This window comes from Choloepus didactylus, chromosome 22, assembly GCF_015220235.1.
Source record: "Choloepus didactylus isolate mChoDid1 chromosome 22, mChoDid1.pri, whole genome shotgun sequence".
Classification (NCBI taxonomy): domain Eukaryota; kingdom Metazoa; phylum Chordata; class Mammalia; order Pilosa; family Megalonychidae; genus Choloepus; species Choloepus didactylus.
In genome coordinates this window covers 30,400,020-30,422,969 of record NC_051328.1, presented here as the reverse complement: position 1 = coordinate 30,422,969, position 22,950 = coordinate 30,400,020, and the positions used below count along the sequence as shown (strand labels likewise).

Sequence of the window (22,950 nt, the reverse complement as noted above, 5' to 3'; positions counted from 1 at the left end):
CTGACCCTTTATTTCTTTCTTAGGGAGACACTCCCACAAGTGAGACCCCTGGGTTGAAGAGGGAGTGTTCCGGTTTGCTAATGCTGCTGCTATGCAAAATACCAGAAATGGATTGGCTTTTATAAAGGGGGTTTATTCGGTTACACAGTTACAGTATTAAGGCCATAAAGTGTCCAAGATAAGGCATCAACAATAGGGTACCCTCACTGGAGGATCGCCAATGGCGTCTGGAAAACCTCTCTTAGCTGGGAAGGCCCATGGCTGGCGTCTGCTTGCTCCCAGGTTGCGTTTCAAAACGACATTCTCCAAAATGTCAGCTTTCAATGGCTGTCTTCAAAATGTCTGTCTCAGCTGCAGCAGCAAGTTCCTTCTATCTGAGCTCTTATATAGGGCTCTAGTAAACTAATTAAGTTTCAGGCTGAATGGGTGGGGCCAAACCTCCACGGAAATTATCTAATCAGAGTTATCACCTACAGTTGGGTGGGTTACATCTCCATGGAAACAACCTAATCCAAGGGTTCCAACCTAATCAACACAAGACTGTATCAAAGAACACGGCATTTTGAGGAACATAATACATCCAAACCCAGCACAGGGTGTATAACCTTAGTGCTAAAAGTCAGACTTACAATGTTTTCCAAGGAGGCTGTCACAATTTACATTTCTAAGAACAGTGTATGAAATTAACTTTTACACCTACTTCCCTGCCATTAGTAAGTAAGATGACGATATGACAGACAAAGATTTATTGGAGTATGTATGTTCTGATAAATTTGTTCAGAAAGTCGTTCACACTCAAAAGTAGTCACATCAATGATTTTTAAAAATACCTAATAAAAGAAAAAAGGACAGTTATGGCTTCCATTTGCAATTCTAAGGCATGATTTGTGAATGACAGGGAAAGGCTGAACCTTTGAAGTTGGAATCAAGCCTAAAATGATAAATCTGTTTTTGCAAAAAAAAGACGACGAAGAAATGTTTTTACATTAATCATCAAACAATATATGGTGAGACCACTGAAAATCTAACTTAGGAGGTATTTGCTTTGTGACCTTTTAAAGGAAAGGTATAACTTACAGTAAATTAGGTTACAAAGGAAATGTTTTAGGTTGATGATAGTGAAACTCAAAGAAGTAGCAATACCTCTTTAAAGAACGTCATTTCTAAAGCAGACTGTGTACATGGAAATTTTAAAAAGTAATTTTAAAGAAAACAGACATCTCTTGACAGTTTCTCAAAATAAAATAATTTTCCTCTAAAACCTCTGAAATGTGACAAACAGCTGTGAATTACCTAACCATTTTAACTTTTTTTGCAAGACTATGCCTAAAATATTAAGAGAACCAAGGCAACAAATAAAAATACAGGTGGTTTGGGGGTTATACATATTTTGGCAGTACAAGTGCAATTTTATGTAAATATCCCTCTGAAAATTACCTAGAGCATGACGGATGAGGATATTCTCTTTTTAGTGCACTGTAAAAATTCTGTGGTGCATACTGCATAACACAGCCTCCATCTGCCTCCATCTACTCTCTAGATCTCTTAATTATCTCACACTTGCATATTTATGTAAATAATGCCTCTACACAATCTTTGGGACACCCAGAAGCAGGTTAAAACTTCAACGACATTGTCTACTGTTTACTGAAAAGGCAGCTCAGTAAAAATGGCCATGGCAATTTACGTATGCCAGCAAGCAGCAGGAAGAAGATACACTACCCGCTACTTTACACTGTTAACAAATTTCACTGGAATGCACACTGGGTGGAAAGGTACTGATAAACACAAGTGATGCTTAGCACGGAAAGTCTCCTTTAATGTCTCCTAACTATCACAGAGGACAAGAATTTCAAACTCCCAGTGACTGTGCTAACTTCACACGTACAGAACTAATACATACAATTTGTTCTTGTGGCACAATCTCAGATATAACCAATACATACTTCTGATACTGCTTGTATATCCTTTATACTGCTGCCTGGAATATTCAACTCATTCAAACTTTTAAAAAAACTAGCTGAGCATATCTATGCACAAGTAGATACATTCTGATATGTATTCCTTAGCTGGGCATCATATCTAACTTCAAGTACAATATTTTTCTTACAGGATCCTATTTCTAGCACATTTTTGAGTTGACAGACTGTATCTCACTATGAATCCCCACATTCTTTAAATTCCTTCACGAGTTTCTCTCCCACGGGAAGGGTTCTTGTGGAAGAGATTTCCACAGTTCCACCCTGTTGCAGTCTCAGGGTTTATCTCCTAAATGAACTCTCTGATGGACGTGGAGGCGGTACCTCCTGTAGAAGGCCTTGCCACATAAAATACACTCAAATGGTCGCTCTCCTCTATGAATCAGCAAGTGTAATTTAAGGCTTGCCTTCTGGGTGAAAGTTTTACCACATTCAGCACACTCATAGGGTTTCTCTCCTGTATGACTTCTCATATGTACCTTGCGTTGTTCGTTCCGGAGAAAGGATTTTCCGCATTCATTGCACTTGTAGCGTTTCTCCCCCGTGTGAATTTTCTGATGTTTCATGAGGTCTGATTTCCTGAAGAAGGCTTTTGCACATTCATTACACTCATAGGGCCGCTCCCCTCTATGAACTCTCTGATGTGTAGCGAGTTCAAGCTTGTTAGGAAATCTCTTGCCACATTCACTGCATTCGTAGGGCCTTTTCTCCTTATGTGCCTTCTGATGTAAAATGAGGCTTGACTGGTGGGTGAAAGCTTTTCCACATACGGGACATTTAAAGGGTTTCTCCCCAGTATGAATTCTCTCATGTTTAGTGAGGTTTGCTCTAAGGGAGAAGGTTCTCTTACATACATTACACTCATAGGGTTTTTCTCCACTACGTATTCTCTTATGACAAATGACAAGTGACTTAAAGCTGAAGACCTTGTCACAGTAATTACAAACTAAAGGTTGAGCCAAATTTCTATTTTTCTGATGTTTATGTATGGCTTCCTTATGGCTGAAGTCTTTTCCATTTTTATTATTTTCAGAGTATTCCACTCCAGTATGGGTTTTCTCTTGTTTCAGATAGAGGAGTGGTTTCTCAAATCCATTACATTCATCAGCTTTCTTTCTTGCATAGCAATTACTATTACATAAGTCTGAATTATATTTCCAAGTTTTTTCACAAACATCATATTTATAAGATACGTGTCTTAAAGAAACCAAGTCTGTGCTCTGATTAAATGTTTTTCCAAAGAGATTACCTCTTTCCTCAATTGGGGTTTGGTTCTTGAGGATTATAAAATGCCTCGCCTGTTCCTCGGGGTTTCTGTGGACCTTCTCTATCTGGACATCAGCCTTCCACACTTCTAGGAAAGACCACAAAGAAAAAGACCTTGCCAATCCTGTCACTATAATGTTATGGAATGGAAAGTCATCACAATTGTTCTACTGTGGGACTGACTCTTTAGTTTTTGACCTAGCCTCCCAGTACTGAAAAATCCCTTGTCTGAATTTTCCCTATATCTCAAATTTTGAATGAAAAAGATAAAAATATAAAATGTGGTTACAAAAAGGGTGGAAACCAACAATGGACACAAGTAGCATCATCAGATTAAAAAAGACTTCGAAAAGTGGGTAGAGAAAGTAAAATAAAGACCAAGGGCAGTAAACGGGGCACCAGTGATGTGGGAAGGCTGGCAATTCAAGGAGATTCACAGCATCCTAAAGGATGCGTAATATTTAGCATAGACTCCAAGAAAATAAGGAAAAAGGCTAGGGGAAACTACCTATGGAGGTCTCAGTTTAGCAACCAACACCTTGGGCCTAAATTATTGGGGCAGGATGAAGACTGGTCTCCATGCTTATTGGCTCTTTCTCTCTTTCCCCCACAGCTCTTCTGTACCAAAATAACATCTAAAAGCAGCATTTTCCACAGGTTTGCAGAGAGCATCCACTGGAGAGTTCCAAATCCTTAAAATAAGATCTTTTGCTAGTGAGTGGAGAGAGCTAGGAATTTATGAACTCTGTAGGAAATACAAAATAAATCCAAGCAAAAGTCATCTTTACAACAGCTCACTTGCTGCTGCTGCTGGTTTTTCTGCTTCTTTCCTACTGAAATTGTGGGAGAATGAATATGTTTTCACCATCCTATTCCATTTTTCTTCTTTTATTATTTTTAACCTCTTCTGCAGACTAGTCTTGCCCCTGCTGTTACATGTGGTTTTTTTTTTCAAGAGCGCTTAACACTCAAATTACACAGCTTCAACTAAGGCCTTTTAGTAACTTTTATTTTTACATATATGTTACTGGTTATTCCCGACTGTGATTCTGCCGTCATCAGTATCGAGGACAACAGTGTCACCCTTGTACTGAAAAATCTGTATCTTCCCTCAGTCTGTCACACCAAGTGTTGAAATATAACAGTCACCATACGGGCAAACTAAGAATACTAAAGAAAGAGCAATAAATCACAATGCAAAGGTTTAAGATGTGTGAGGCAACTGGCAGATTCAGGCCTCAAATGTGAGAGGCAATTATCTACAGACATTGTGGTGTGAGAGAGTGACATTTGGGGGTGTGATTCAGAGATCTGAGATACACAGGTCTTCTCATTTCAGCCATCTTTGAAGGTTTAGGGAGTTGAAAAATGGATTCCTGAATAACATTTTCAAAGTTACCAACCCATTTGCAATCTCTGGGATTTTACTTCCACTGGCTTCTAACTGATTCTCCTCTCCCTCCATCTCTTTTCTAGGAAGTTCTGAATTGGCAATTCTACTTCTGCTCTCCACAGCTCTTTTCATTGCTCCAACTTGAAAATCACATCTGGTTTGATAATATCAGAGAACTTACTAAAGGGACTTAGCTCTAACTGCCTGGACTTCAGAGGCCATGAAAATAAAGAAGGTAGAACTTCAGGGGCCAGATGATCTCTCAGCTTTAACATCTGAAGCTCAAGGCCAAATCCATTCACTAACTCAGAAGCCCATAAACTTTTGGTAACTGAGAAAGGACATGAGTGCTATCAGGCAAACAGTAAGTTACTCCTCAGTGCTCTCCTTACCCACTGAAAGTAAGTTGTTATAATTCTCCAGCATCACCTCCATGTACAGGATCCTCTGAGAGGGGTCCAGCTGCTCCCATTCCTCCTGGGTGAAGTTCACAGTCACGTCCACGTACGACACCGATCCCTGAAACAGCATATTGCTGTTCATTCCAAAGCAATCAGCATTGGGTGATGCAGAACGGATGTCTCAAAACTTATTCTCACCATGTTATTGTAAAAGAGGCAGTCACCATGAAAATTTACATAAGACACTAACTGTATTATTGTGTTACCAAATGTTCCAGTTTGCTAATGCTTCCGGGATGCAAAACACCAGAAATGGATTGGCTTTTATAAAGGGGGTTTATTTGGTTACACAGTTAAAGTCTTAAGGCCATAAAGTCTCCAAGATAAGGCATCAACAATTGGGTACCTTCACTGGAGGATGGCCAATGGCTGGGAAAGCACGTGGCTGGCATCTGCTCCAAAGTTCTGGTTTCAAGATGGCTTTCTCCCAGGACTTTCCTCTCTGGGCTGCAGCTCCTCTTCAGAATGTCACTCTCAGTTGCTCTTGGAGTGTTTGTCATCTCTTAGCTTCTCTGGAGCAAGAGTCTGCTCTCAACAGCTGTCTTCAAACTGTCTCTCATCTGAACATCCTCTCTCAGCTCCTGTGTGTTCTTCAAAGTGTCCCTCTTGGCTGTAGCAAGCTTGCTCCTGTCTGATCTTATATAGTGCTCCAGTAAACTAATCAAGTCCCATGCTGGATGGGCGGGACCACACCTCCATGGAAATTATCCAATGAAAGATCTTGCCCTCAATTGAGTGATCACATCTCCAAGGAAACATCCAATCAAAAATCTCCAACCCAATCAACACCAATATGTTTCCTGCCCACACAAGACTGCATCAAAGATGACAGCATTTCGGGTGACATAATACATCCAAAGCAGTATACTAAGTTTTGTTAATTTTTAGAAACATTTAAAATATTTATTCAGATTCCCATATGGCTTGCACTGTCATGTCTGATAAGTATCCAAGATTAATAAAACCCTTTTTCTACTATCAAGATGTGTATAGGAAGACAAGCACATCAACATAAGTATGCAGTAAGATGTTACTGTGGTGATGAAGCTCATATGAGGTTAAAAGTATAATTGCAAAAGAAGGAGTGCCATCAAATTAGCATTATTTTTGTGGTATCAGTTAGACAATAGTAAAGAGTGAATGAAAACTTTGAATATTTCAAGACAAAATATTGGGCACAAGTTAAAATGTCTCTACCATATGCAAGCCATAAAAATGGTAGAAAATACATTTTGAAAATATATAGATGGAGGCAGGACAAGATGGCAGAATAGAGAGGTGTGGAATTTAGTTAGTTCCTAGAGCAACTAGTAAATAGCCAGGAACAACTAGCAAATAGTCTGGAACAACTGTTTGGGGGCCATCCAGGACCAGACACACATCATACACCAGTCTGCCATGGGTGGAACAGCTGAGATTGCAGCATAGAACTGTAAGTAAAGCTCCTCAAACTGCGGAGCTGGTGCCTCTCCCACACTGGCACAGCAGGCTGAATTGGAAGAAGAGTATAGAAATGAAGACTATCAAAAAGGGTAAAAAGAGAGAGAGAGAGAAAAAAATAGAAATAAAATTAGATATGACATAAAATCCAAAAGACAAAATGGGAGACAACAGAAATTACATTGAGTGAAATTAGGTAGAAACAAAAGGATGGTTACTGTATGGTCTCACTAATAAGGACAAAGATTGATGAGCTTCAGAGTTGAGAACACAGGTTATCAAGATATAGAAAGAGGTTAGAGACCAGGCATTTGATGCTGTAGGAGTACAGAAGGTTCATCAAGATTGATTGTATAGATCCAGAAATGGAATGGATAGCATAATAGTGTGTGATAACACAATATTGTAAGTACTCTGAGCAAAGAGTGTGAGTACAGTTAAAAGAGGAAGGCTCACAGTCATCTTCGTTCAGTGTACTTACATTGCTGTGCTACCATCACCCAAAACTGTGTTTGAAACTTCTTACTCCTGTCTATCTGTCTGTAGTGCTCCCTTTTATATTTCCTGAAGTGCAGATATCTTGTTCACAAACTTTCTCATTGTCCGTTTGTCAGAGAATATTTTAAAGTCTCCCTGATATTTGAAGGACAGTTTTGGCAGATACAGGATTCTTCGTTGGTAGTTTTTCGCTTTCAGTATCTTAAATATATCACACTACTTCCTTCTTGCCTCTATGGTTTCTATCGAGAAATCTGTACATAGACTTAACAAGCTTCCTTGGTATGTGATGGATCGCTTTCCTCTTGTTGCTTTCAGAATTCTGTCTTCAATGTTTGATAATCTGATTATTAAGTATCCTGGCATAGGCCTATTCAGATCTATTCTATTTGTGGCACGCTGAGCTTCTTGGATCTGTAATTTTATGTCTTTCATAAAAGATGGGAAATTTTCATTGATTATTTCCTCTGTTATTGCTTCTGCCCCTCTTCCGTTCTCTTCTCCTTCTGGGACACCCATGACACATATATTCATGTGTTTCATGTTGTCATTCAATTTCAGGATGTTGCTCATATTTTTCCATTCTTTTCCCTATCTGTTCCTTTGTGTGTAGAATTTCAGGTGTCTTGTTCTCCAGTTCCTGAGTATTTTCTTCTGCCTCTTGAGATACGCTGTTGTATGTCTCCACTGTGTCTTTCATCTCTTATGTTCTGCCTTTCATTTCCATGGATTCTGCCAGTTGTTTTTACAAACTTTCGATTTCTACCTTATGTTCCCCTAGTGTTTTCATTATACCCTGCATCTCTTTTGCCGTATCTTTCCTAAACTTGTTGAATTGACTTCGCATTAGTTGTTTCAATTCTCGTATCTCAGTTGAAGGGCAAGTTTGTTCTGTTGTCTAGATATCTGGTTTCTTTGGTTACCCCAATCAGGTTTTCCCAGACCAGAACAGGCTCAGCTCTCAGAAGGTGGCAATATTCAGTATCAGGTTTCCCTGAGGGAATGTCAGTCTTCTAAGACACTGTGAGTATGGTTGAAAGAAGAAGGTTAGGAGCATATGGGACACCAGAAGGAGAGAGGAAAGATAAAGACTGGAACTGTAAAACCCAGTGAAACCTAGAGTGCTCAACAACTGTGATAAAATGTCCACATATGTTTTTACACGAGGGAGAACAAATGAATTTCAACCTTGCAAGGTATTAAAAACAGGGTGGTACTGGGAAAAAATACAATCAATGCCAAATAGAGACTACAGTTAACAGAAACACTGTATTATGCTTCCTTTAATGTAACAAAGGCAATATACCAAAGCTAAATACCTATAACAGGGGGACATAAGAGAAGGGTATGGGACTCTTGGCATTCGTGATGTTGTCTGACTCTTTCATTCTACTTTAGTTTAATTCTATATTTCCTTTCGTTGCTTTTTAGCTGTCGTGTTTTATTTTTCTTTCTTTCTTTTTCTTTTGTCTCTCTATCTTCTGTGACTCTTCCCCCTTCTTTGTGGAAGACATGGACATGTCCTTATAGAGGTAGTGGTGATGGTGGTGAATACATAAATATGAACCATTGATTGTTTACTTAGGATGGAGAGTATGGTGGGTGAACAAACCATCTTAAAAAAGAAAACAGGTTGATGAAGAAACCTTGAGGGAACTACATTGAGTGAAATAAATCAGACACGTAAGAACAAATATTGCATGGTCTCACTGATATCAGCTAATTATAATATGTAAACATATAGACATGAAATACAAGTTAACAGGATGAAATACAAGTTAACAGGATATAGAACAAGGCTAAAGAATGGGGAGCAGCTTTTTGTTATGAGATTGTTCAACTAGGTTGAACTTAAGTGTTTGGAATTGGACAGAGATGACGATAGCACGTTATTGTGAGAATAACTAACAGCGCTGAATGTTATGAATTCAGTGGAAAGGGAAAGCTTAGAGTCACATATGTCACCAGAAGGAAAGTTGTAGGTTAAAAGATGGGAATGTAAAAAACACTGAATCTTGTGGTGGACAATGTCTGTTATTAACTGTACAAATATCAGAAATCTCTTTCATGAACTAGAACAAATGTATGACAGTATAACTAGAAGTTAATAGAGGGGTATATAAAAAAATAAAGGCACATATAGGGGAAAAATATACCAACTGCAAACTAGTACTACAATTAACAGTATTTTAACATTATTTCAACAACAGTAATAAATGTACTGTATCAATACCATGAGCCAATAACGGAGGGGGGATGTTTAGGGGTATGGGAGGAATTGAGTTTTCTTTTTCTGTCTTTATTTCTTTTCTGGAGTAATGAAAATGTTCTAAAAATTGGAAAAAAATTAATTGCAGTGATGGATGCATGGCTGTATGATTGTACCATGGGAAACTGATTATGCACTTTGGGTCTTTGGATAATTGTATGGTGTGTGAAAAAAATCTCAATAAAATTCAATTAAAAAAAAAAAAAAAGAGGGAGGCTAACGGCATGTATGACACCAGAAGGAAAGACAGAAGATAGTGACTCAGAGCATATAAATTAGTGAAACCTAGAGCAGTCAATGGTAGTGATTAAATGTACAAACATAAGAATGTTTTTAGATGAGGAAGAACAAATGAATGTCAGCATTGCAAGGTGTTGAATATTGGATGGTATACAGGAAAAAACAGAATAAATGCAAACTAGAGTCTATAGTTAACAGTAACATTTGGTATGTTTCCATACCAAAGCTAAATGTCTACAAGAGGAGGATATAAGGAGGAGACATGTGATTCTCAGTGGTGGTGATGTTGTCTAACCTTTTTATTGTATTTCATTTTTATTTTTCTTCTATCTTTTGTATTTTTACTCTTCAGTTTTTTTGTCTTCTTTTCATCTGTCTTTTGGGAAGAGATGGAAATGTCCTCATATAGATTGTGGTGGTGAATGCATAATTATGTGATTATACTGGGAATCACTGATTGTTAACTTAGGGTGGATTGTATGGTGTGTGAATAAAACTGTCAAAAAAATAAACAGAGGGATAAAAGTGCTGGAGAAAATGTGGAGAAAGGGATGTACCTATTCCCTGTTGGTAGGGAAGTAGAATGGTGCACCCAGCTAGAGGACAGTGTGGTGGTTCCACAGGAAGCTAACTAACTATGGGATTGCCATATGGTCCTATAACCCTGTTATTGGGTATATACTTGGAAGAACTGAGAGCAGAGACATGAGTGGACACTGTATACTGGTGTTTAAGGCAGCTACATTCATAATTTGCAATTGATGGAGGTGGTCTAAAGGTACAGTGACTTATAAATGGAATGGTGAGCTATGGTGTATACATACAATGAAATTTCAAGCAGCAGCAAGAATTGAAGTTGTGAAGTATACACCTAGCTGAATGGACCTTGAGAACAGTATGTTGAGTAAAATAAGCCAGAATCAAAAACACAAACATTATAACACCTCACTAATATGGACTAACTATAATGTGCAAACTCTGAGAACTGAATCTGAGAGCACAGGTTATCAGGGGAAGCCTTATGGTAATGGTTCCTAGATTGTAAGCTCTTACAACACTCACATCTATTCATGAGTTGTAGTGAGTATCTCTAATTTGAGATGCTGAGCTGTTTGTGTATAACCTGGTCAGTCCCTGTAACTTCGGGTATCTGTGTGACATCTGAGACTCAGAGCCAGAGTTCAGCAGCTATGAATGTCAGCACTACTCCATACAGCAAATGTTAAAAAAGCTGAAAAAGAGTTCAGACTGCTATTAGAGATATGAACAAAATGGACTTGATTAGAACTAAGGCAAACAAGGCTAAAGGGTAAAGGATGATATTGACTATTTTAAAAGCTCAACTTCAGTGGAAGACCAAAGGAAGAGATGTTTATTTTCTGTAAAATCTATACTTTGTGTAGCATGCTATATAATTTAATTTGTACGGTTAGTTTATTCAAACACCACAATTACATGGAACCTTGAATAGGAGGTAAGAGCTGGTTGGTTTGTACAGGTTAGTGTGAAACCCCAATATATCCCACAGTAATTTCGACAGAGAATAAGGAGTATTTGTAGGGCCCCTTTGAGGATGTGGGAAAAAATGTGGAAACATTAACCACCACCCTCACCTGGGGAATTCCTGATATTCTTGCAAGCATTGGGGACTACCACTGTAGTAGGCCATGTCCTTGATCTTGGAGCTTGCCCTTATGAAGCTTGTTACTGCAAAGGAGAAGCTAAGCCTACTTATAATGGTGCCTAAGAATCACCCCCAGAGAACCTCTCTTGTTGCTTAGATGTGGCCCATCTCTTTTTAAGCCTACTCTGCAAGTAAACTCACTGCCCTCCCTCCCTATGTGGGACATGACTCGCAGGAGTGTAAATCTCCTTGGCATCATGGGACATGACTCCAGGGATGAGCCTGGACCCAGCATCATAGGATTGAGAAAGCCTTCCTGACCAAAAAAGGGGAAGAGAACTTAAACAAAATAAAGTTTCAGTGGTTGAGAGATTTTAAAGGGAGTCAATAGGTCATTCTGGAGGTTATTCTTATGCATTATATAGATATCCCATTTTAGTTTTTAGTGTAGTAGAACAACAAGAAAGAAATACCTGAAACTGTTGAACTGCAACCTGATAGCCTATTTCTTGAAGACGATCGTATAACTATATAGCTCGACTGTGAAAACCTTGTGGCTCACACTCCCTTTATCCAGTGTATCGACAAATGAGTAGAATAAAGGGGGACCAAAAGTAAATGAATAATAAGGGGAAAATGAGTATGAGATGTTTTGGGTGTTCTTTTTTACTTTTATTATTTTCTCATTCTTATTTTCTGGAGTAATGAAAATGATAAAAAATTGATTGTGGGGATGAATGCACAACTATGTGATGATACTGTAAGCAACTATACACTTTGGATGATTGTATTGTCTGTGAATGTATCAAAATTGCATTAAAAAACACTTAAAGTTGTTTAGCGATACATACATAAATAGTAAAACTATTAAGAAACCAAGGCAATGAGTAATAAATATGTTGAGATAATGGCTACCCACTTGGAGGAATTAAGGAAAGAATGCGTTATGAAGTGTAGGTAGTGCTTGATTTTCTTAGTCGGGTAGGTACATGGCTGCATGTTTTATTATTTATTTTAATGTATACATATTTGTTATACATGAGGGTATTGCACTCTTCTGTAGAGGTGTTATAACACACAATAGTCGAAAATTAGAAACAAAAAGAATGAGGAAGTGCTCTATGATCTGACAGAGAAAGATTCTGATGACACTACTGAAGGATAAAAACACATACACGTAGAACAGAGTGGTTAATATGCAATCTTACAGTAAACTATATTTGTAATTGTGTACATAAGCATAAATAAACTCTCGAAAGCTACCCAAGAAAGTAATGACAATGCTTACCTATGGGGGCTTGGGGGAAATTTAAACACCCACCCATACATTTACTGAGTTCTTTTGCATCATGATAATCTGATTGGAAAAATAATATACAACACCATTATACCTGGCACATACACTGAAGAATGCTATATGAAATGGCCACAGACAAACTGATAACCCATTCAATCTGGGTTGTTTTTAGGGTTGTTGTCTATACAAAGGCCTGTACCATTTATTGAAACCTAATGTTACAGAACCAAAGACTTGGCATTCACAACAGATGCAAGTCACATAATTAACTGTTTGTCTTTATGCTACTGGTATTGACCAGTTATTCCTATGTTTTCCTTTAGTTTCACTCATGTATATTTTCCTATTTCACTATCTAGACTCTTAAAAATTCCTCAAATGCACCGAAAAAGAATGAAGAATGAACAACAACTCACCTGGGATTTGTTCATTTCCTGCAGTTTTTTGGTAAAGGTGGAGAACTATGAAGGCAGAACTGGAATAGAAGATAAAGGAAGACACTGTTATTAAAGATCTGACCTGCCCTACAACTGCTAGAATTACCTGTTTTGACATCCCTACACATCACTTGGGAAAATACCACCTTGTGGGATGGTCTCTTCGCCTCTGCAGAAAAGGCCGAAAGGACCACATGGTTGCGGCACCCACCTGTAGGCCTGAGACCTGAGACTCAGACAGGGTCAGAGAACCTTGACAAGAGACCTTCTAAGAAGGCAGTAAACAGTCTGGTAAAGCAAAACAAAAATAATAACAAAAATTAAGTTGAGGGTTACAAAAATAGGGTGGAACTAAAAGAACTGGAGAGCAAAACATAAGACTTGAGGGAGGAGACCACAACTAAAGCATTTTAAATTCCTTGAATTTGAGATATTAAGTCTTGTGTTCATATTAATAACTATTAAGAGAATGAAAGTAGGATATGTTTCCCAAAGGGGAAAAAGAGGGGAGAGAAAGAAAAACTATGAAGCCAAGAGAAAGCATAAAATGAGAAAAGAACAAGGGAGTAAAGCAAGGCAAATACTTAAGCACTGCATTAGGTAGTAGAAATGAATCCAAATAACAGAAATCATAAAAAAAATTATAAGTAGTCTAAACCAACCAGATAGAATACAGATTTTCAGACTGGAGGACACTGGTAAGAATCAAGGAAATTACCCTATATATAACAATAAAGAACCACTCCAGGAAGAAAAGTCCCGTTAACAGAACTTTGAAATGTATTTAAAAAGCATCGCAATGTAAGATAAAAACACTTTTCCTATGCAAATTCTTTCTCAAACTAAGTAAACATAGAGGGGAAGAAAAACAAATGCTAGAATTAGAAAATCACCATTCTATAGCCCTAATTAAATAACAGATTTAAGCAATTATCAAGAGTGGCATCAGAAATATCACAGAAAGTCAAAGCAGACTCCTGATGGAAGAACACAACAGTACCTATGAAGGTTTTTGGTTTCTCCTAGTCAGACTTGAAAATGATCAAATCTTAAAATTTACAGGAAATTCAGGGGACTGATGAACATGTCAAATGACACCAAAGCAATGCAGTCAGCAAAATCTAGACTGTGGGGAACTATATAGTATAAATGACTAGGTTACTTTAAAATAGACTGTAAGAAAAAGAGAGAAAGAAAGAAATGGAGGAGAACCTATATGTTAAAAGAGACCCTGACTTATCATTTGATTACAATAACAAAACTTATTTGGATCCTGAGTTGAACAAACTAAATGAAAAAAAAAATCATGAGATAATTTTATCTCATATTGTAAGATAACCAGAGAAATTTTAATACTCACTGGATCTTTGATGAAAATAATGGAACTATTGTTATAAAGAAAGAATCAACAAATATCAATGAACCAGTATGATAGAGAATACTTTATCCCAAATAAGTTAAGCTGGAAATAAATGGCAGAAAAATAATGACATAATCCAGGCAACCATTTATATTTGGAAGTTAAAAACAGTCTCAAGTAACTCGTGGCTAAAAAAAAGAATCCATAATGAAAAAGTTTAGAACTCATAATGAGAATAATGTTTTAAAAGTTGTGGGATGCAGTAAAGATGGTATTGTGAGGGAATGTTATAGAGACTTACTTGCTTGTACAGATATTTCAAATGGCTAAAATTAAGTAATCAATTCAACAATAACAAAATGAACAGCATAAACCCAAAGAAGTAGGAAAATACCATAAAGCACAACTTATTCAAATTGAATAACAAATACCAAAAATCAATAAAACAAAACAAAACAAAAAACATAGCTCTTTGCCCCCCTATGTGGGACCCAACTCCTAGGGGTGTAAATCTCCCTGGCAATGCAGAATATGACTCCCAGGGATGAATCTGGACCCAGCATCGTGGGACTGAGAGTATTTTCTTGACCAAAAGGGGGATGCAAAATGAGATGAAATAGTTTCAGTGGCTGAGAGATTTCAAATGGAGTCGAGGGTCACTCTGGTGGACATTCTTATGCACTATATAGATAACACCTCTTAGGTTTTAATGTATTGGAATAGCTAGAAGTAAATACCTGAAACTACCAAACTCCAACCCAGCAGTCTGGACTCCTGAAGACAATTATATAATAATGTAGATTACAAGGGATGACAGTGTGATTGTGAAGACCTTGTGGATCACACCCCCTTTATCTAGTGTATGGATGAGTAGAAAAATGGGGATAAAAAATAAAGGACAAATGGGGTGGGATGGGGGGATGGTTTGGGTGTTCTTTTTTCACTTTTATTTTTTATTCTTGTTCTGGTTCTTTCTGATGTAAGGAAAATGTTCAGAGATAGATTGTGGTGATGAATGCATAACTATGTGATCATACTGTGGACAGCTGATTGTACACCATGGATGATTGTATGTTGTGTGAATGTATCTCAATAAAACTGAATTTAAAAACAAAAACAAAAACATAGCTCTTTGAATAAACTAATAAAACAAAACTGTCAAAAGTTTTTAAGAATAAATTAAAGGCAAATAAATCATATTAAGAATTTTAAAAAGATAATAAAACATAAGATATATCAGTAATTTATAATATCTTAAGAGAGTACAATGAAAACTTTATACCACTAAATATGAAATCTGACCTAAAATAAACAAGAAAAAACCCCACAAATTTTTAAGGAAACACAACAGACTCACAAAGAAGAAGAGAAATCTGAATAAACCCACTTTCTACACATGATGGTAAGCATTCAACTGAACATCACAAGACACTGAAAAAGCAAGACTAAAAGGACTCACTGTCAAAATCAAAGCAATCAACAGAATGCAACTCAGAGACAACTCACCTGTTAAACCATCAGAAAGGGAATTTAATAAAACCAAAATTCATGTTTTAAAGTGCTAATGGAAAAGGTGGACAACATGCATGAACAAATAGGAAACTTCAGCAAAGAGATGGAAACGCCAAGAAAATATTAAGTCGAAATGCTAGAAAAAGAAAAATGGAAACAGAAATGAAGAAGTTAACTTTAACAGACTCAATAATCTCAACAGATCCAAAGAAAATTTCAGTGAACTTGAAGATACTTCAAAATAAATTGTCCAAAGTGAAACACAAAGGGGATTAAAGTAGAAGAAAAAGAAAAGAGAGAGTACCCAAGAGTTATGGGATAACATCAAATAGTCTAGCAAACATGTAACAAAAAGAGAGAGAGAACGGGGCAGAAGAAATACCTAAAGAGATAATGGCCGAGCACTTTTCAAATGTAATGTGTGATATCAAACTACAGATCCCAGAAGATAAGAGAATTTATCCAAAGAGGATAAATACCAAAAACAAAAACAAACTGAAAAAACCACATACCTGGATGCATCATATGCCAACCACTGAAAACCAAAGTAGAGAGAAATTCTTGAAAGCAAAAAGAGAAAAGACACAATACATACAGAGAAAGCAAAAAAGAGAAACATAGGCAAGTTCTCATCAGAAATTATAAAAGCCAGGAAAAAAATGTAGCATAAGCTTTTTTTTATATTCATTTTATTGAGATATATTCACATACCATGCAGTCATACAAAACAAATAGTACATTCAATTGTTTACAGTACCATTACATAGTTGTACATTCATCACCAAAATCAGTCCCCAACACCCTCATTACCACACACACAAAAATAACCAGAATAATAATTAAAGTGAACAAGAGCAACTAAAGTAAAAAAGAACACTGGGTGCCCTTGCCTGTTTGTTTGTTTATTTCCTTCCCCCACCTTTCCACTCATCCATCCACAAACTAGACAAAGGGGAGTGTGATCCCCATAGCCCCCCCAATCCCACTGTCCCCCCTTATAAGCCACATTTTTATACAATTGTCTTCAAGATTCATGTAGCATAAGCTTTTTAAGTGCTTTAAGAAAAAATAATCCACCCAGAATTCTATACCCTGCAAAAATATACTTAAAAAAAGAAAGTGAAGTAAAAACATACAAAAATTGAGAGAAAGAAAATTTCTCATCAGTAGATCTGCACTTCAGGAAATGTCAAAATAAGTCCTTCAGGTAGAAAGAATATTATACCAGACAGAAACCTGTATCCTAATAGAGAAATGAAGATCTCTGGGAATGGTTAAAATGAAGATACATATAAAATACATATTTTCTTACTTTTAGTCACTCTAAAAAATAACTGACTACCTATCTGCAACCTAATGAATCCCCATTGAGAAAGCCAATCCATTGCTGGTATATTGCATTCGGAAGCTTTGGCAAACTGGAAAGACATTTGTACCAGAGAAGTGGGGTGCCGTAATTTGCAAATACCAAACCTGTTGGAATGGCTTTTTAAATGGATAATGGGAAGAGGCTGGAAGAATTGTGAGGTGCTTGATGGGAAAGGCCTATATTCCTCTGAAGAAACTATTGGTAGAAACACAGACTCTAAAGATACTTCTGATTAGGCTTTAGACAGAAATGACACATGTGTTATTGCAAACTGGAAGGAAGGTGATCCTTGTTTTAAAGTGGCAGATAATTTGGCAAAATTGAATCCTGTTGTGGGATGGAAGGCAGAATTTGAAAGCAATGAGCTGTGATACTTAGCTGAAGAGGTTTCCAAATTAAATGTGGAAAGTGCAGCCTGGCTTCTCCTTGCAGCTTATAAAAAAACACAAGAGGTAAGAGATAAGGTGAGAACTGAACTCTTGGGTACAAAGAAACCAGAAAATGATGGTTTAGAAGATTCCGGGCTTTGAGAAAGTGAGGTCCCCAAGATTAGTACCTCACATAGGATTTAACCAAACTTGGAATCCAACAGCCATTTCAGTACAAACCAGGATAGGAAATGGAGTTACCTAGCAAAGATTTGGGGAAAGACCTATTATTTGAAGGTTTTGAACCCTGTATGCTGCATGCTAAGCCAACCAGTTTTTTTGCAAGATCTGTATGAACAGAACCACTGCCAGTCTGGACTAAAAGGGACAGAAAAGGGACAAATTAAAGGAAAGATGACTTCAAAGGCAGAACCATGGAAGCCAATATCTGGAGCAAAGAAATCTCAGGACAGGAGAGCAGACTCACCCATGTATACTGAAAGGCTGAGTTTGCCCCAGAGGCAGAGGGCGGGCCTTCATCTTCATGTTCATGAAGAATACTGTTGACCCAGGCCTCAGAGAGGGTGGAGCACATTCCCTGAGATTGGGGAGCACCTAGCTACCATCCTGCTGTTCTGAAGAAGTTGACTGTGTGCTGTGTAGATGGCAGAGTCCAGGTGCTACCCAGATGTTTGAGGAAGGTAGAGCCAAGAATAAGGTGGTCTCCCCAGTACTTGGATTATGTTGGAGCAATCACCCAGCAGCCAGGAAAAACAGGGCCACTGCCCAAGCCTTCAGAAAGGGTAGGACTGCCACTCTCTCCAGCCCCAAGAATACAACGGCTTTATATAAATGACTGTCAGAATTTGAAATCTAATGGAGTTTGCCCTGCAGGCTTTAGGAACTGTTTGGGTCCCATGACCCCTGTTTTCCTTTCAATTTCTCCCTATGGCAATGGGAATGTTTATCCTATGACTGTCCCTCCTTTGTATACTGGAAGCAGAAAACTTGCCCTAAGTTTCACAGCCAGAAGGGAATTTGCCTTAGGACAAACCATGCATGTAACTGATTTTGATAAGACTATGTATTTAATCTTGTACTGAAATGATTTCAGGCTTTTGTGATATTGTGATGGAATGAATGTATTTTACGTATGGAAAGAACATGTCTTTTTGGGGTCCAGAGGATGGACTGTGCTGGTTTGAATCTATTATGTACCCCATAAAAGGCCATGTTCTTTTCATTCAATCGTGGGGACAGACCTACTGTGGTTGGTACTTTTTTATTAGATTATTTCCATGGACATGTGACCCTGCTCATTCGGTGGTGGTGGTGGTGGTATGGGGGGGGGGTGTCTTAATTAGTTTACTGGAGCCCTTAGAAGAGCTCAGGGAGAGACAGAGAGCTCAGAGCTCACAGCTGCCACAGAGCCATATGCTTGGAGATGCAGACAGAAAAATGTTCAGGGATCCTAAGAGAGAAAGCCCAGAGTTTGCCCTGGAGAAGCTAAAAGAGATGCTTAGACAGAAACACCACTGGAGAAACAAGCAGAGATCCGAAAGAAGCTGAGTGAGACATTTTGGAGACCAGCTAAGATAGTAATCCAGAGTTTGCCCCCAGGAGAAAAAAGCAAGGACCCACAGGAGCCGAGATAGAAGCCCAGAGGCGTTTGGGAGAAAGTCACTGAAACCAGTGGCTAATCCTGGGAGAGAAGGTTCAGCAGAGCCAGCCATGTGCCTTCCCATGTGATAGAGGAACCCTGGATGCCACTGGCCATTCCAGAGAAGGTATCTACCTCATGATGCCTTAATTTGGATAGCTCCTTGGTCTTAGAACTGGTATTAGAACTGTAAAATTACAACAAATAAATCCTCTTTCTGTAAATACCCTATATTTCACAATAAGGAAATAATTGAAACTGTGGAACTGTAACCCACAATTTTTAAAATAACCTATAAAAATGCCTGTTGAGCTTCACATTAAACGTTAACACCTTTCTGTATATATGTTATATTTTACAATAATGGAAATAACTGAAATTTGGAAATTTAACCCATAATGTTCTCTGAAATTTGCTGTTTATCTACTTGATAAATCATACTTTGAAAATTATCACTGTTATGTATATATATTAAAGTTCACAATAAAAAAATGCATTAAAAAAAAAACCAGAAGGATCCCACTGAACCAAAACTGAGCAAAAGGAAGGAAATAAGAATAATAGCAGAAATCAATTAAACTGAAAACAGAAAAACAAGAGAAAAATAACTATGAAAGAAAACATGGCTATTTGCAAAGATTAATAATATGATAAACCTCCAGCCAGACTGACTAAGGGGGCAGAGGAGAGAAGAGACACATATGAGCAATATCAAGAATGAAAGGAGATCTCACTACAGAGCCTACAGACATTAAAATTGTTTTCTTTGAAAAGAAAAATAGAAAAATCATCAGCAAAACTAATCAAGAGGGAACAAAGGGAGAAATACCAAATACACAAAATAAGAACAGTGGGAAATACCAACAAACACAAGAGTAAACCAATAAAATAATGGAAAAAACATTCTATCCCCGACAGCAACAAAAGACTAGATAGGAAGAAGTTCTTAAAAATGCAAAATCTTTTATGAAGAAACTTAGAAAATGATGGCAAGGAACAAACTTGAGCAAACGGGAAGGCCTGTGGGAAGCGCAGACATCTTAAGGGCATCCATTCCCCCTAATTTAACACAACATTATGGCAGCGCAATAACGTCTGCATGGCAAAAACTACCAGTGAGCAAAGTCAAAAGATGAGTGAAAAATATCTGTCACCCGCATAACATAAAGTGCCAGGTGGCTGTGATCTTGCATAAACTCCTTCGCCTTTCTGAAACGCAGATGATAAGAAATTTCACAGGGAATATTTGGAGTAGCCGAAACCTCTGTCAAAACGCTTTTGCAGGGAGATCGCAGCTTTTATTCCCTGGGCACACAGCGCGCTCAGGGAACGCGCGAGGCTGTCAATCTCCCACCGCCGCCCGCTGGGCCCGCCCCGCGCCGGCGGGCCCGGTCACGCGCGCCCCGTAGGGGCTTCCGGAGTCGCTCCCGCGCGGCCCCAGACCCTCGCGGCCTCTTGGAGCCGCTGCTCCTGACAACCGAAGAAAGGTAAGTCCCAGCGACAGACCTTCCCTTCGCCGCCTCCGTCCCAGTCCCCGAAGGTCCGGCCAGGCCACCCCCGCCCTCCCCGCTCGGAAGAGAGCGCCCGGCGACCCCCAACGCCGCGTCGAGGATCACCGCTGCCTACGAGTCGCCGAACTTTGGGTTCCCACCCCGCGAGGGCACGAGTCCATCCCACTTCTCCGTCCCCATCCCCTTGGCCCCAGTCCTATGAGCCGCCTAGCAGTCTCCCCAGTACCTGGAGCACACCTCTACTCGCGGCTCAGTTCCGGGCCTGGTCACGGCGCTTGCCGCGCTACACATGCGCAGTCGCAGGTGTCTCGCGCCTTGCCCGGGGTTCTGGGATGACTGAGTTGTCGAACTTAAGGACTACATTTCCCATAAGGCCCCGAGGCCGTGCCTCAGGAACTCACCGGAAAGTCTACGCCTTCATTTACAGGACGCCCTCACCCTCCAACCTCCGTATCAGGTTATGAGTTGCAAGCCTCTACTGCCTCCTCTGAATCCAAAACCTAACTTGTAAGGTTTATGCAAATAATCCATGAAAACTGTATTTACCTTTCAAAATACGTATAAAAAGAAAGAAGACAGCAATTATCATTCGTAAATCTTTTTCCGTAGATAATCGTGTAACATTAGATTCACACTTTTCTGATATTTTTGCAAAATTGGGTCATAAGAGTATCAGGTGTTGGAAGTAGCTTTTTTTTTTTTAAATAAGTCTCTAGTTTGCATTGATTATATTTTCCCCCCAATCCCACCCCATTTTTAACACTTTGCAATGTTGACATTCATTTGTTCTACCTCATGTAAAAACATTTGTACCTTTTATCACAGTCGTGGAGCACCCTACATTTCATTGAGTTATACAGTCCCAGTCTTTATCTTTCCTCTTTCCTTCTGGTGTCCCACATGGCCATAATCTTCCTTTAACAACCATGCTCACAGTCATCTTTGTCCAGTGTACCCACATTGCTGTGCTACTATCTCCCAAAATTGTGTTCCAAACCTCTCACTCCTGTCTTTTTCTTTCTGTCTGTAGTGCTCCCTTTAGTGTTTCCTGTAGAGCAGATATCTTGTTCACAAATTGTCATTGTCTGTTTGTCAGAGAATATTTTAAGCTCTCCCTCATATCTGAAGGACACTTTTGTCAGATACAGGATTCTAGGTTGGTGGTTTTTCTCCTTCGGTATCTTAAATATAATCACCCCACTTCCTTCTTGCCTCCATGGTTTCTATTGAGAAATCCACACACAGTCTTATCAAGCTTCTTTTAAGTGTCTTGGCATAGGCCTACTCAGATCTATTCTGTTTGGGCTACACTGTGCTTCTTGGATCCATAATTTTATGTCTTTCATAAGAGATAGGAAATTTTCATTATTTCCTCTATTATTGTTTCTGCCCCTTTTCCCTTCTCTTCTCCTTCTGGGACACCCAGGATATGTACATTCCTGCGTTTCATTTGTCATTCAGTTCCTAGAGATGCTGCTCATAGTTTTCCATTCTTTTCTCTATCTGTTCTTTTGTGTGTAGGCTTTCAGGTGTTTTGTTCTCCAGTTCCTGAGTGTTTTCTTCTGCCTCTTGAGATCTGCTGTTGTATGTCTCCATTGTGTCTTTCATGTCTTATGTTGTGCCTTTCATTTCCATAAATTCTGCCAGTTATTTTTTGTTTGTTTTTAACTTTCGATTTCTACCTTATGTATGCCCGGTGTTTGCATTATAAGCATCATCTCTTTTGCTGTATCTTCCATAAACTTTTTGAATTGATTTAGCATTAGTTGTTTAAGTTCCTGTATCTCAGTTGAAGTGTACGTTTGTTCCTTTGACTGGGCCATAACTTCATTTTTCTTAATGTAGGTTGTAGTTCTCTGCCGTCTAGGCACCTGGTTTCCTTGGTTATCCCAATCAGGTTTCCCATATCAGAATGGGCTGAGGTCTCAGAAAGAGGCAATAGTATCATGTCTCCCTGAGAGTGAGTCTTAGAATATTGATATACCCTGTGAGGCCTCAAGTCACTGTGCTTTTCTGCCCAGCAGGTGGTGCCTATCAGCCTGTAGCTCCAGAATCGTGTAAGGAGGTGTGGCCAATGGCTGTTTTCCCCCAGGTTCTGGGGTCTGGTTCTGAATGGAAGGCAAGTAGTAGAGCTTGGCCCCACCTTCTTCCTCTTAGGGAAGATACACCCTGTAGGGAGAGATCATTAGCATTTCAGTACTTTCTATGCCTCTGCTATCTCTACCCTTGTCTGTGTCAGAGCACTGGGAACTGAAAATGGCTGAGG

At 38.8% G+C, this 22,950-nt stretch overlaps 1 protein-coding gene across 9 annotated transcripts in view; it reads right to left on the bottom strand.

Moving 5' to 3' along the window:
- Nucleotides 1–464: 464 nt before the first annotated feature.
- Nucleotides 465–22,950, bottom strand: part of LOC119518543 (zinc finger protein 1 homolog) — a 55,823-nt gene continuing 33,337 nt past the window's right edge. For 5 of the 9 annotated variants that reach the window (XM_037815752.1, XM_037815754.1, XM_037815751.1 and 2 more), the window contains 3 exons: nt 12,884–12,942; nt 5,031–5,157; nt 465–3,333 (listed from right to left, as the gene is read on the bottom strand). In XM_037815752.1, the coding sequence (XP_037671680.1) occupies nt 2,255–3,333; nt 5,031–5,157; nt 12,884–12,898 (1,221 nt within the window). In that variant the 5' untranslated portion in view covers nt 12,899–12,942 and the 3' untranslated portion in view covers nt 465–2,254. Of the gene's footprint in view, nt 3,334–5,030; nt 5,300–12,883; nt 12,943–20,327; nt 20,723–20,910; nt 20,967–22,950 lie in introns of those variants that run through there. The other 4 variants (XM_037815757.1, XM_037815756.1, XM_037815758.1 and 1 more) reach the window with 4 other exon arrangements.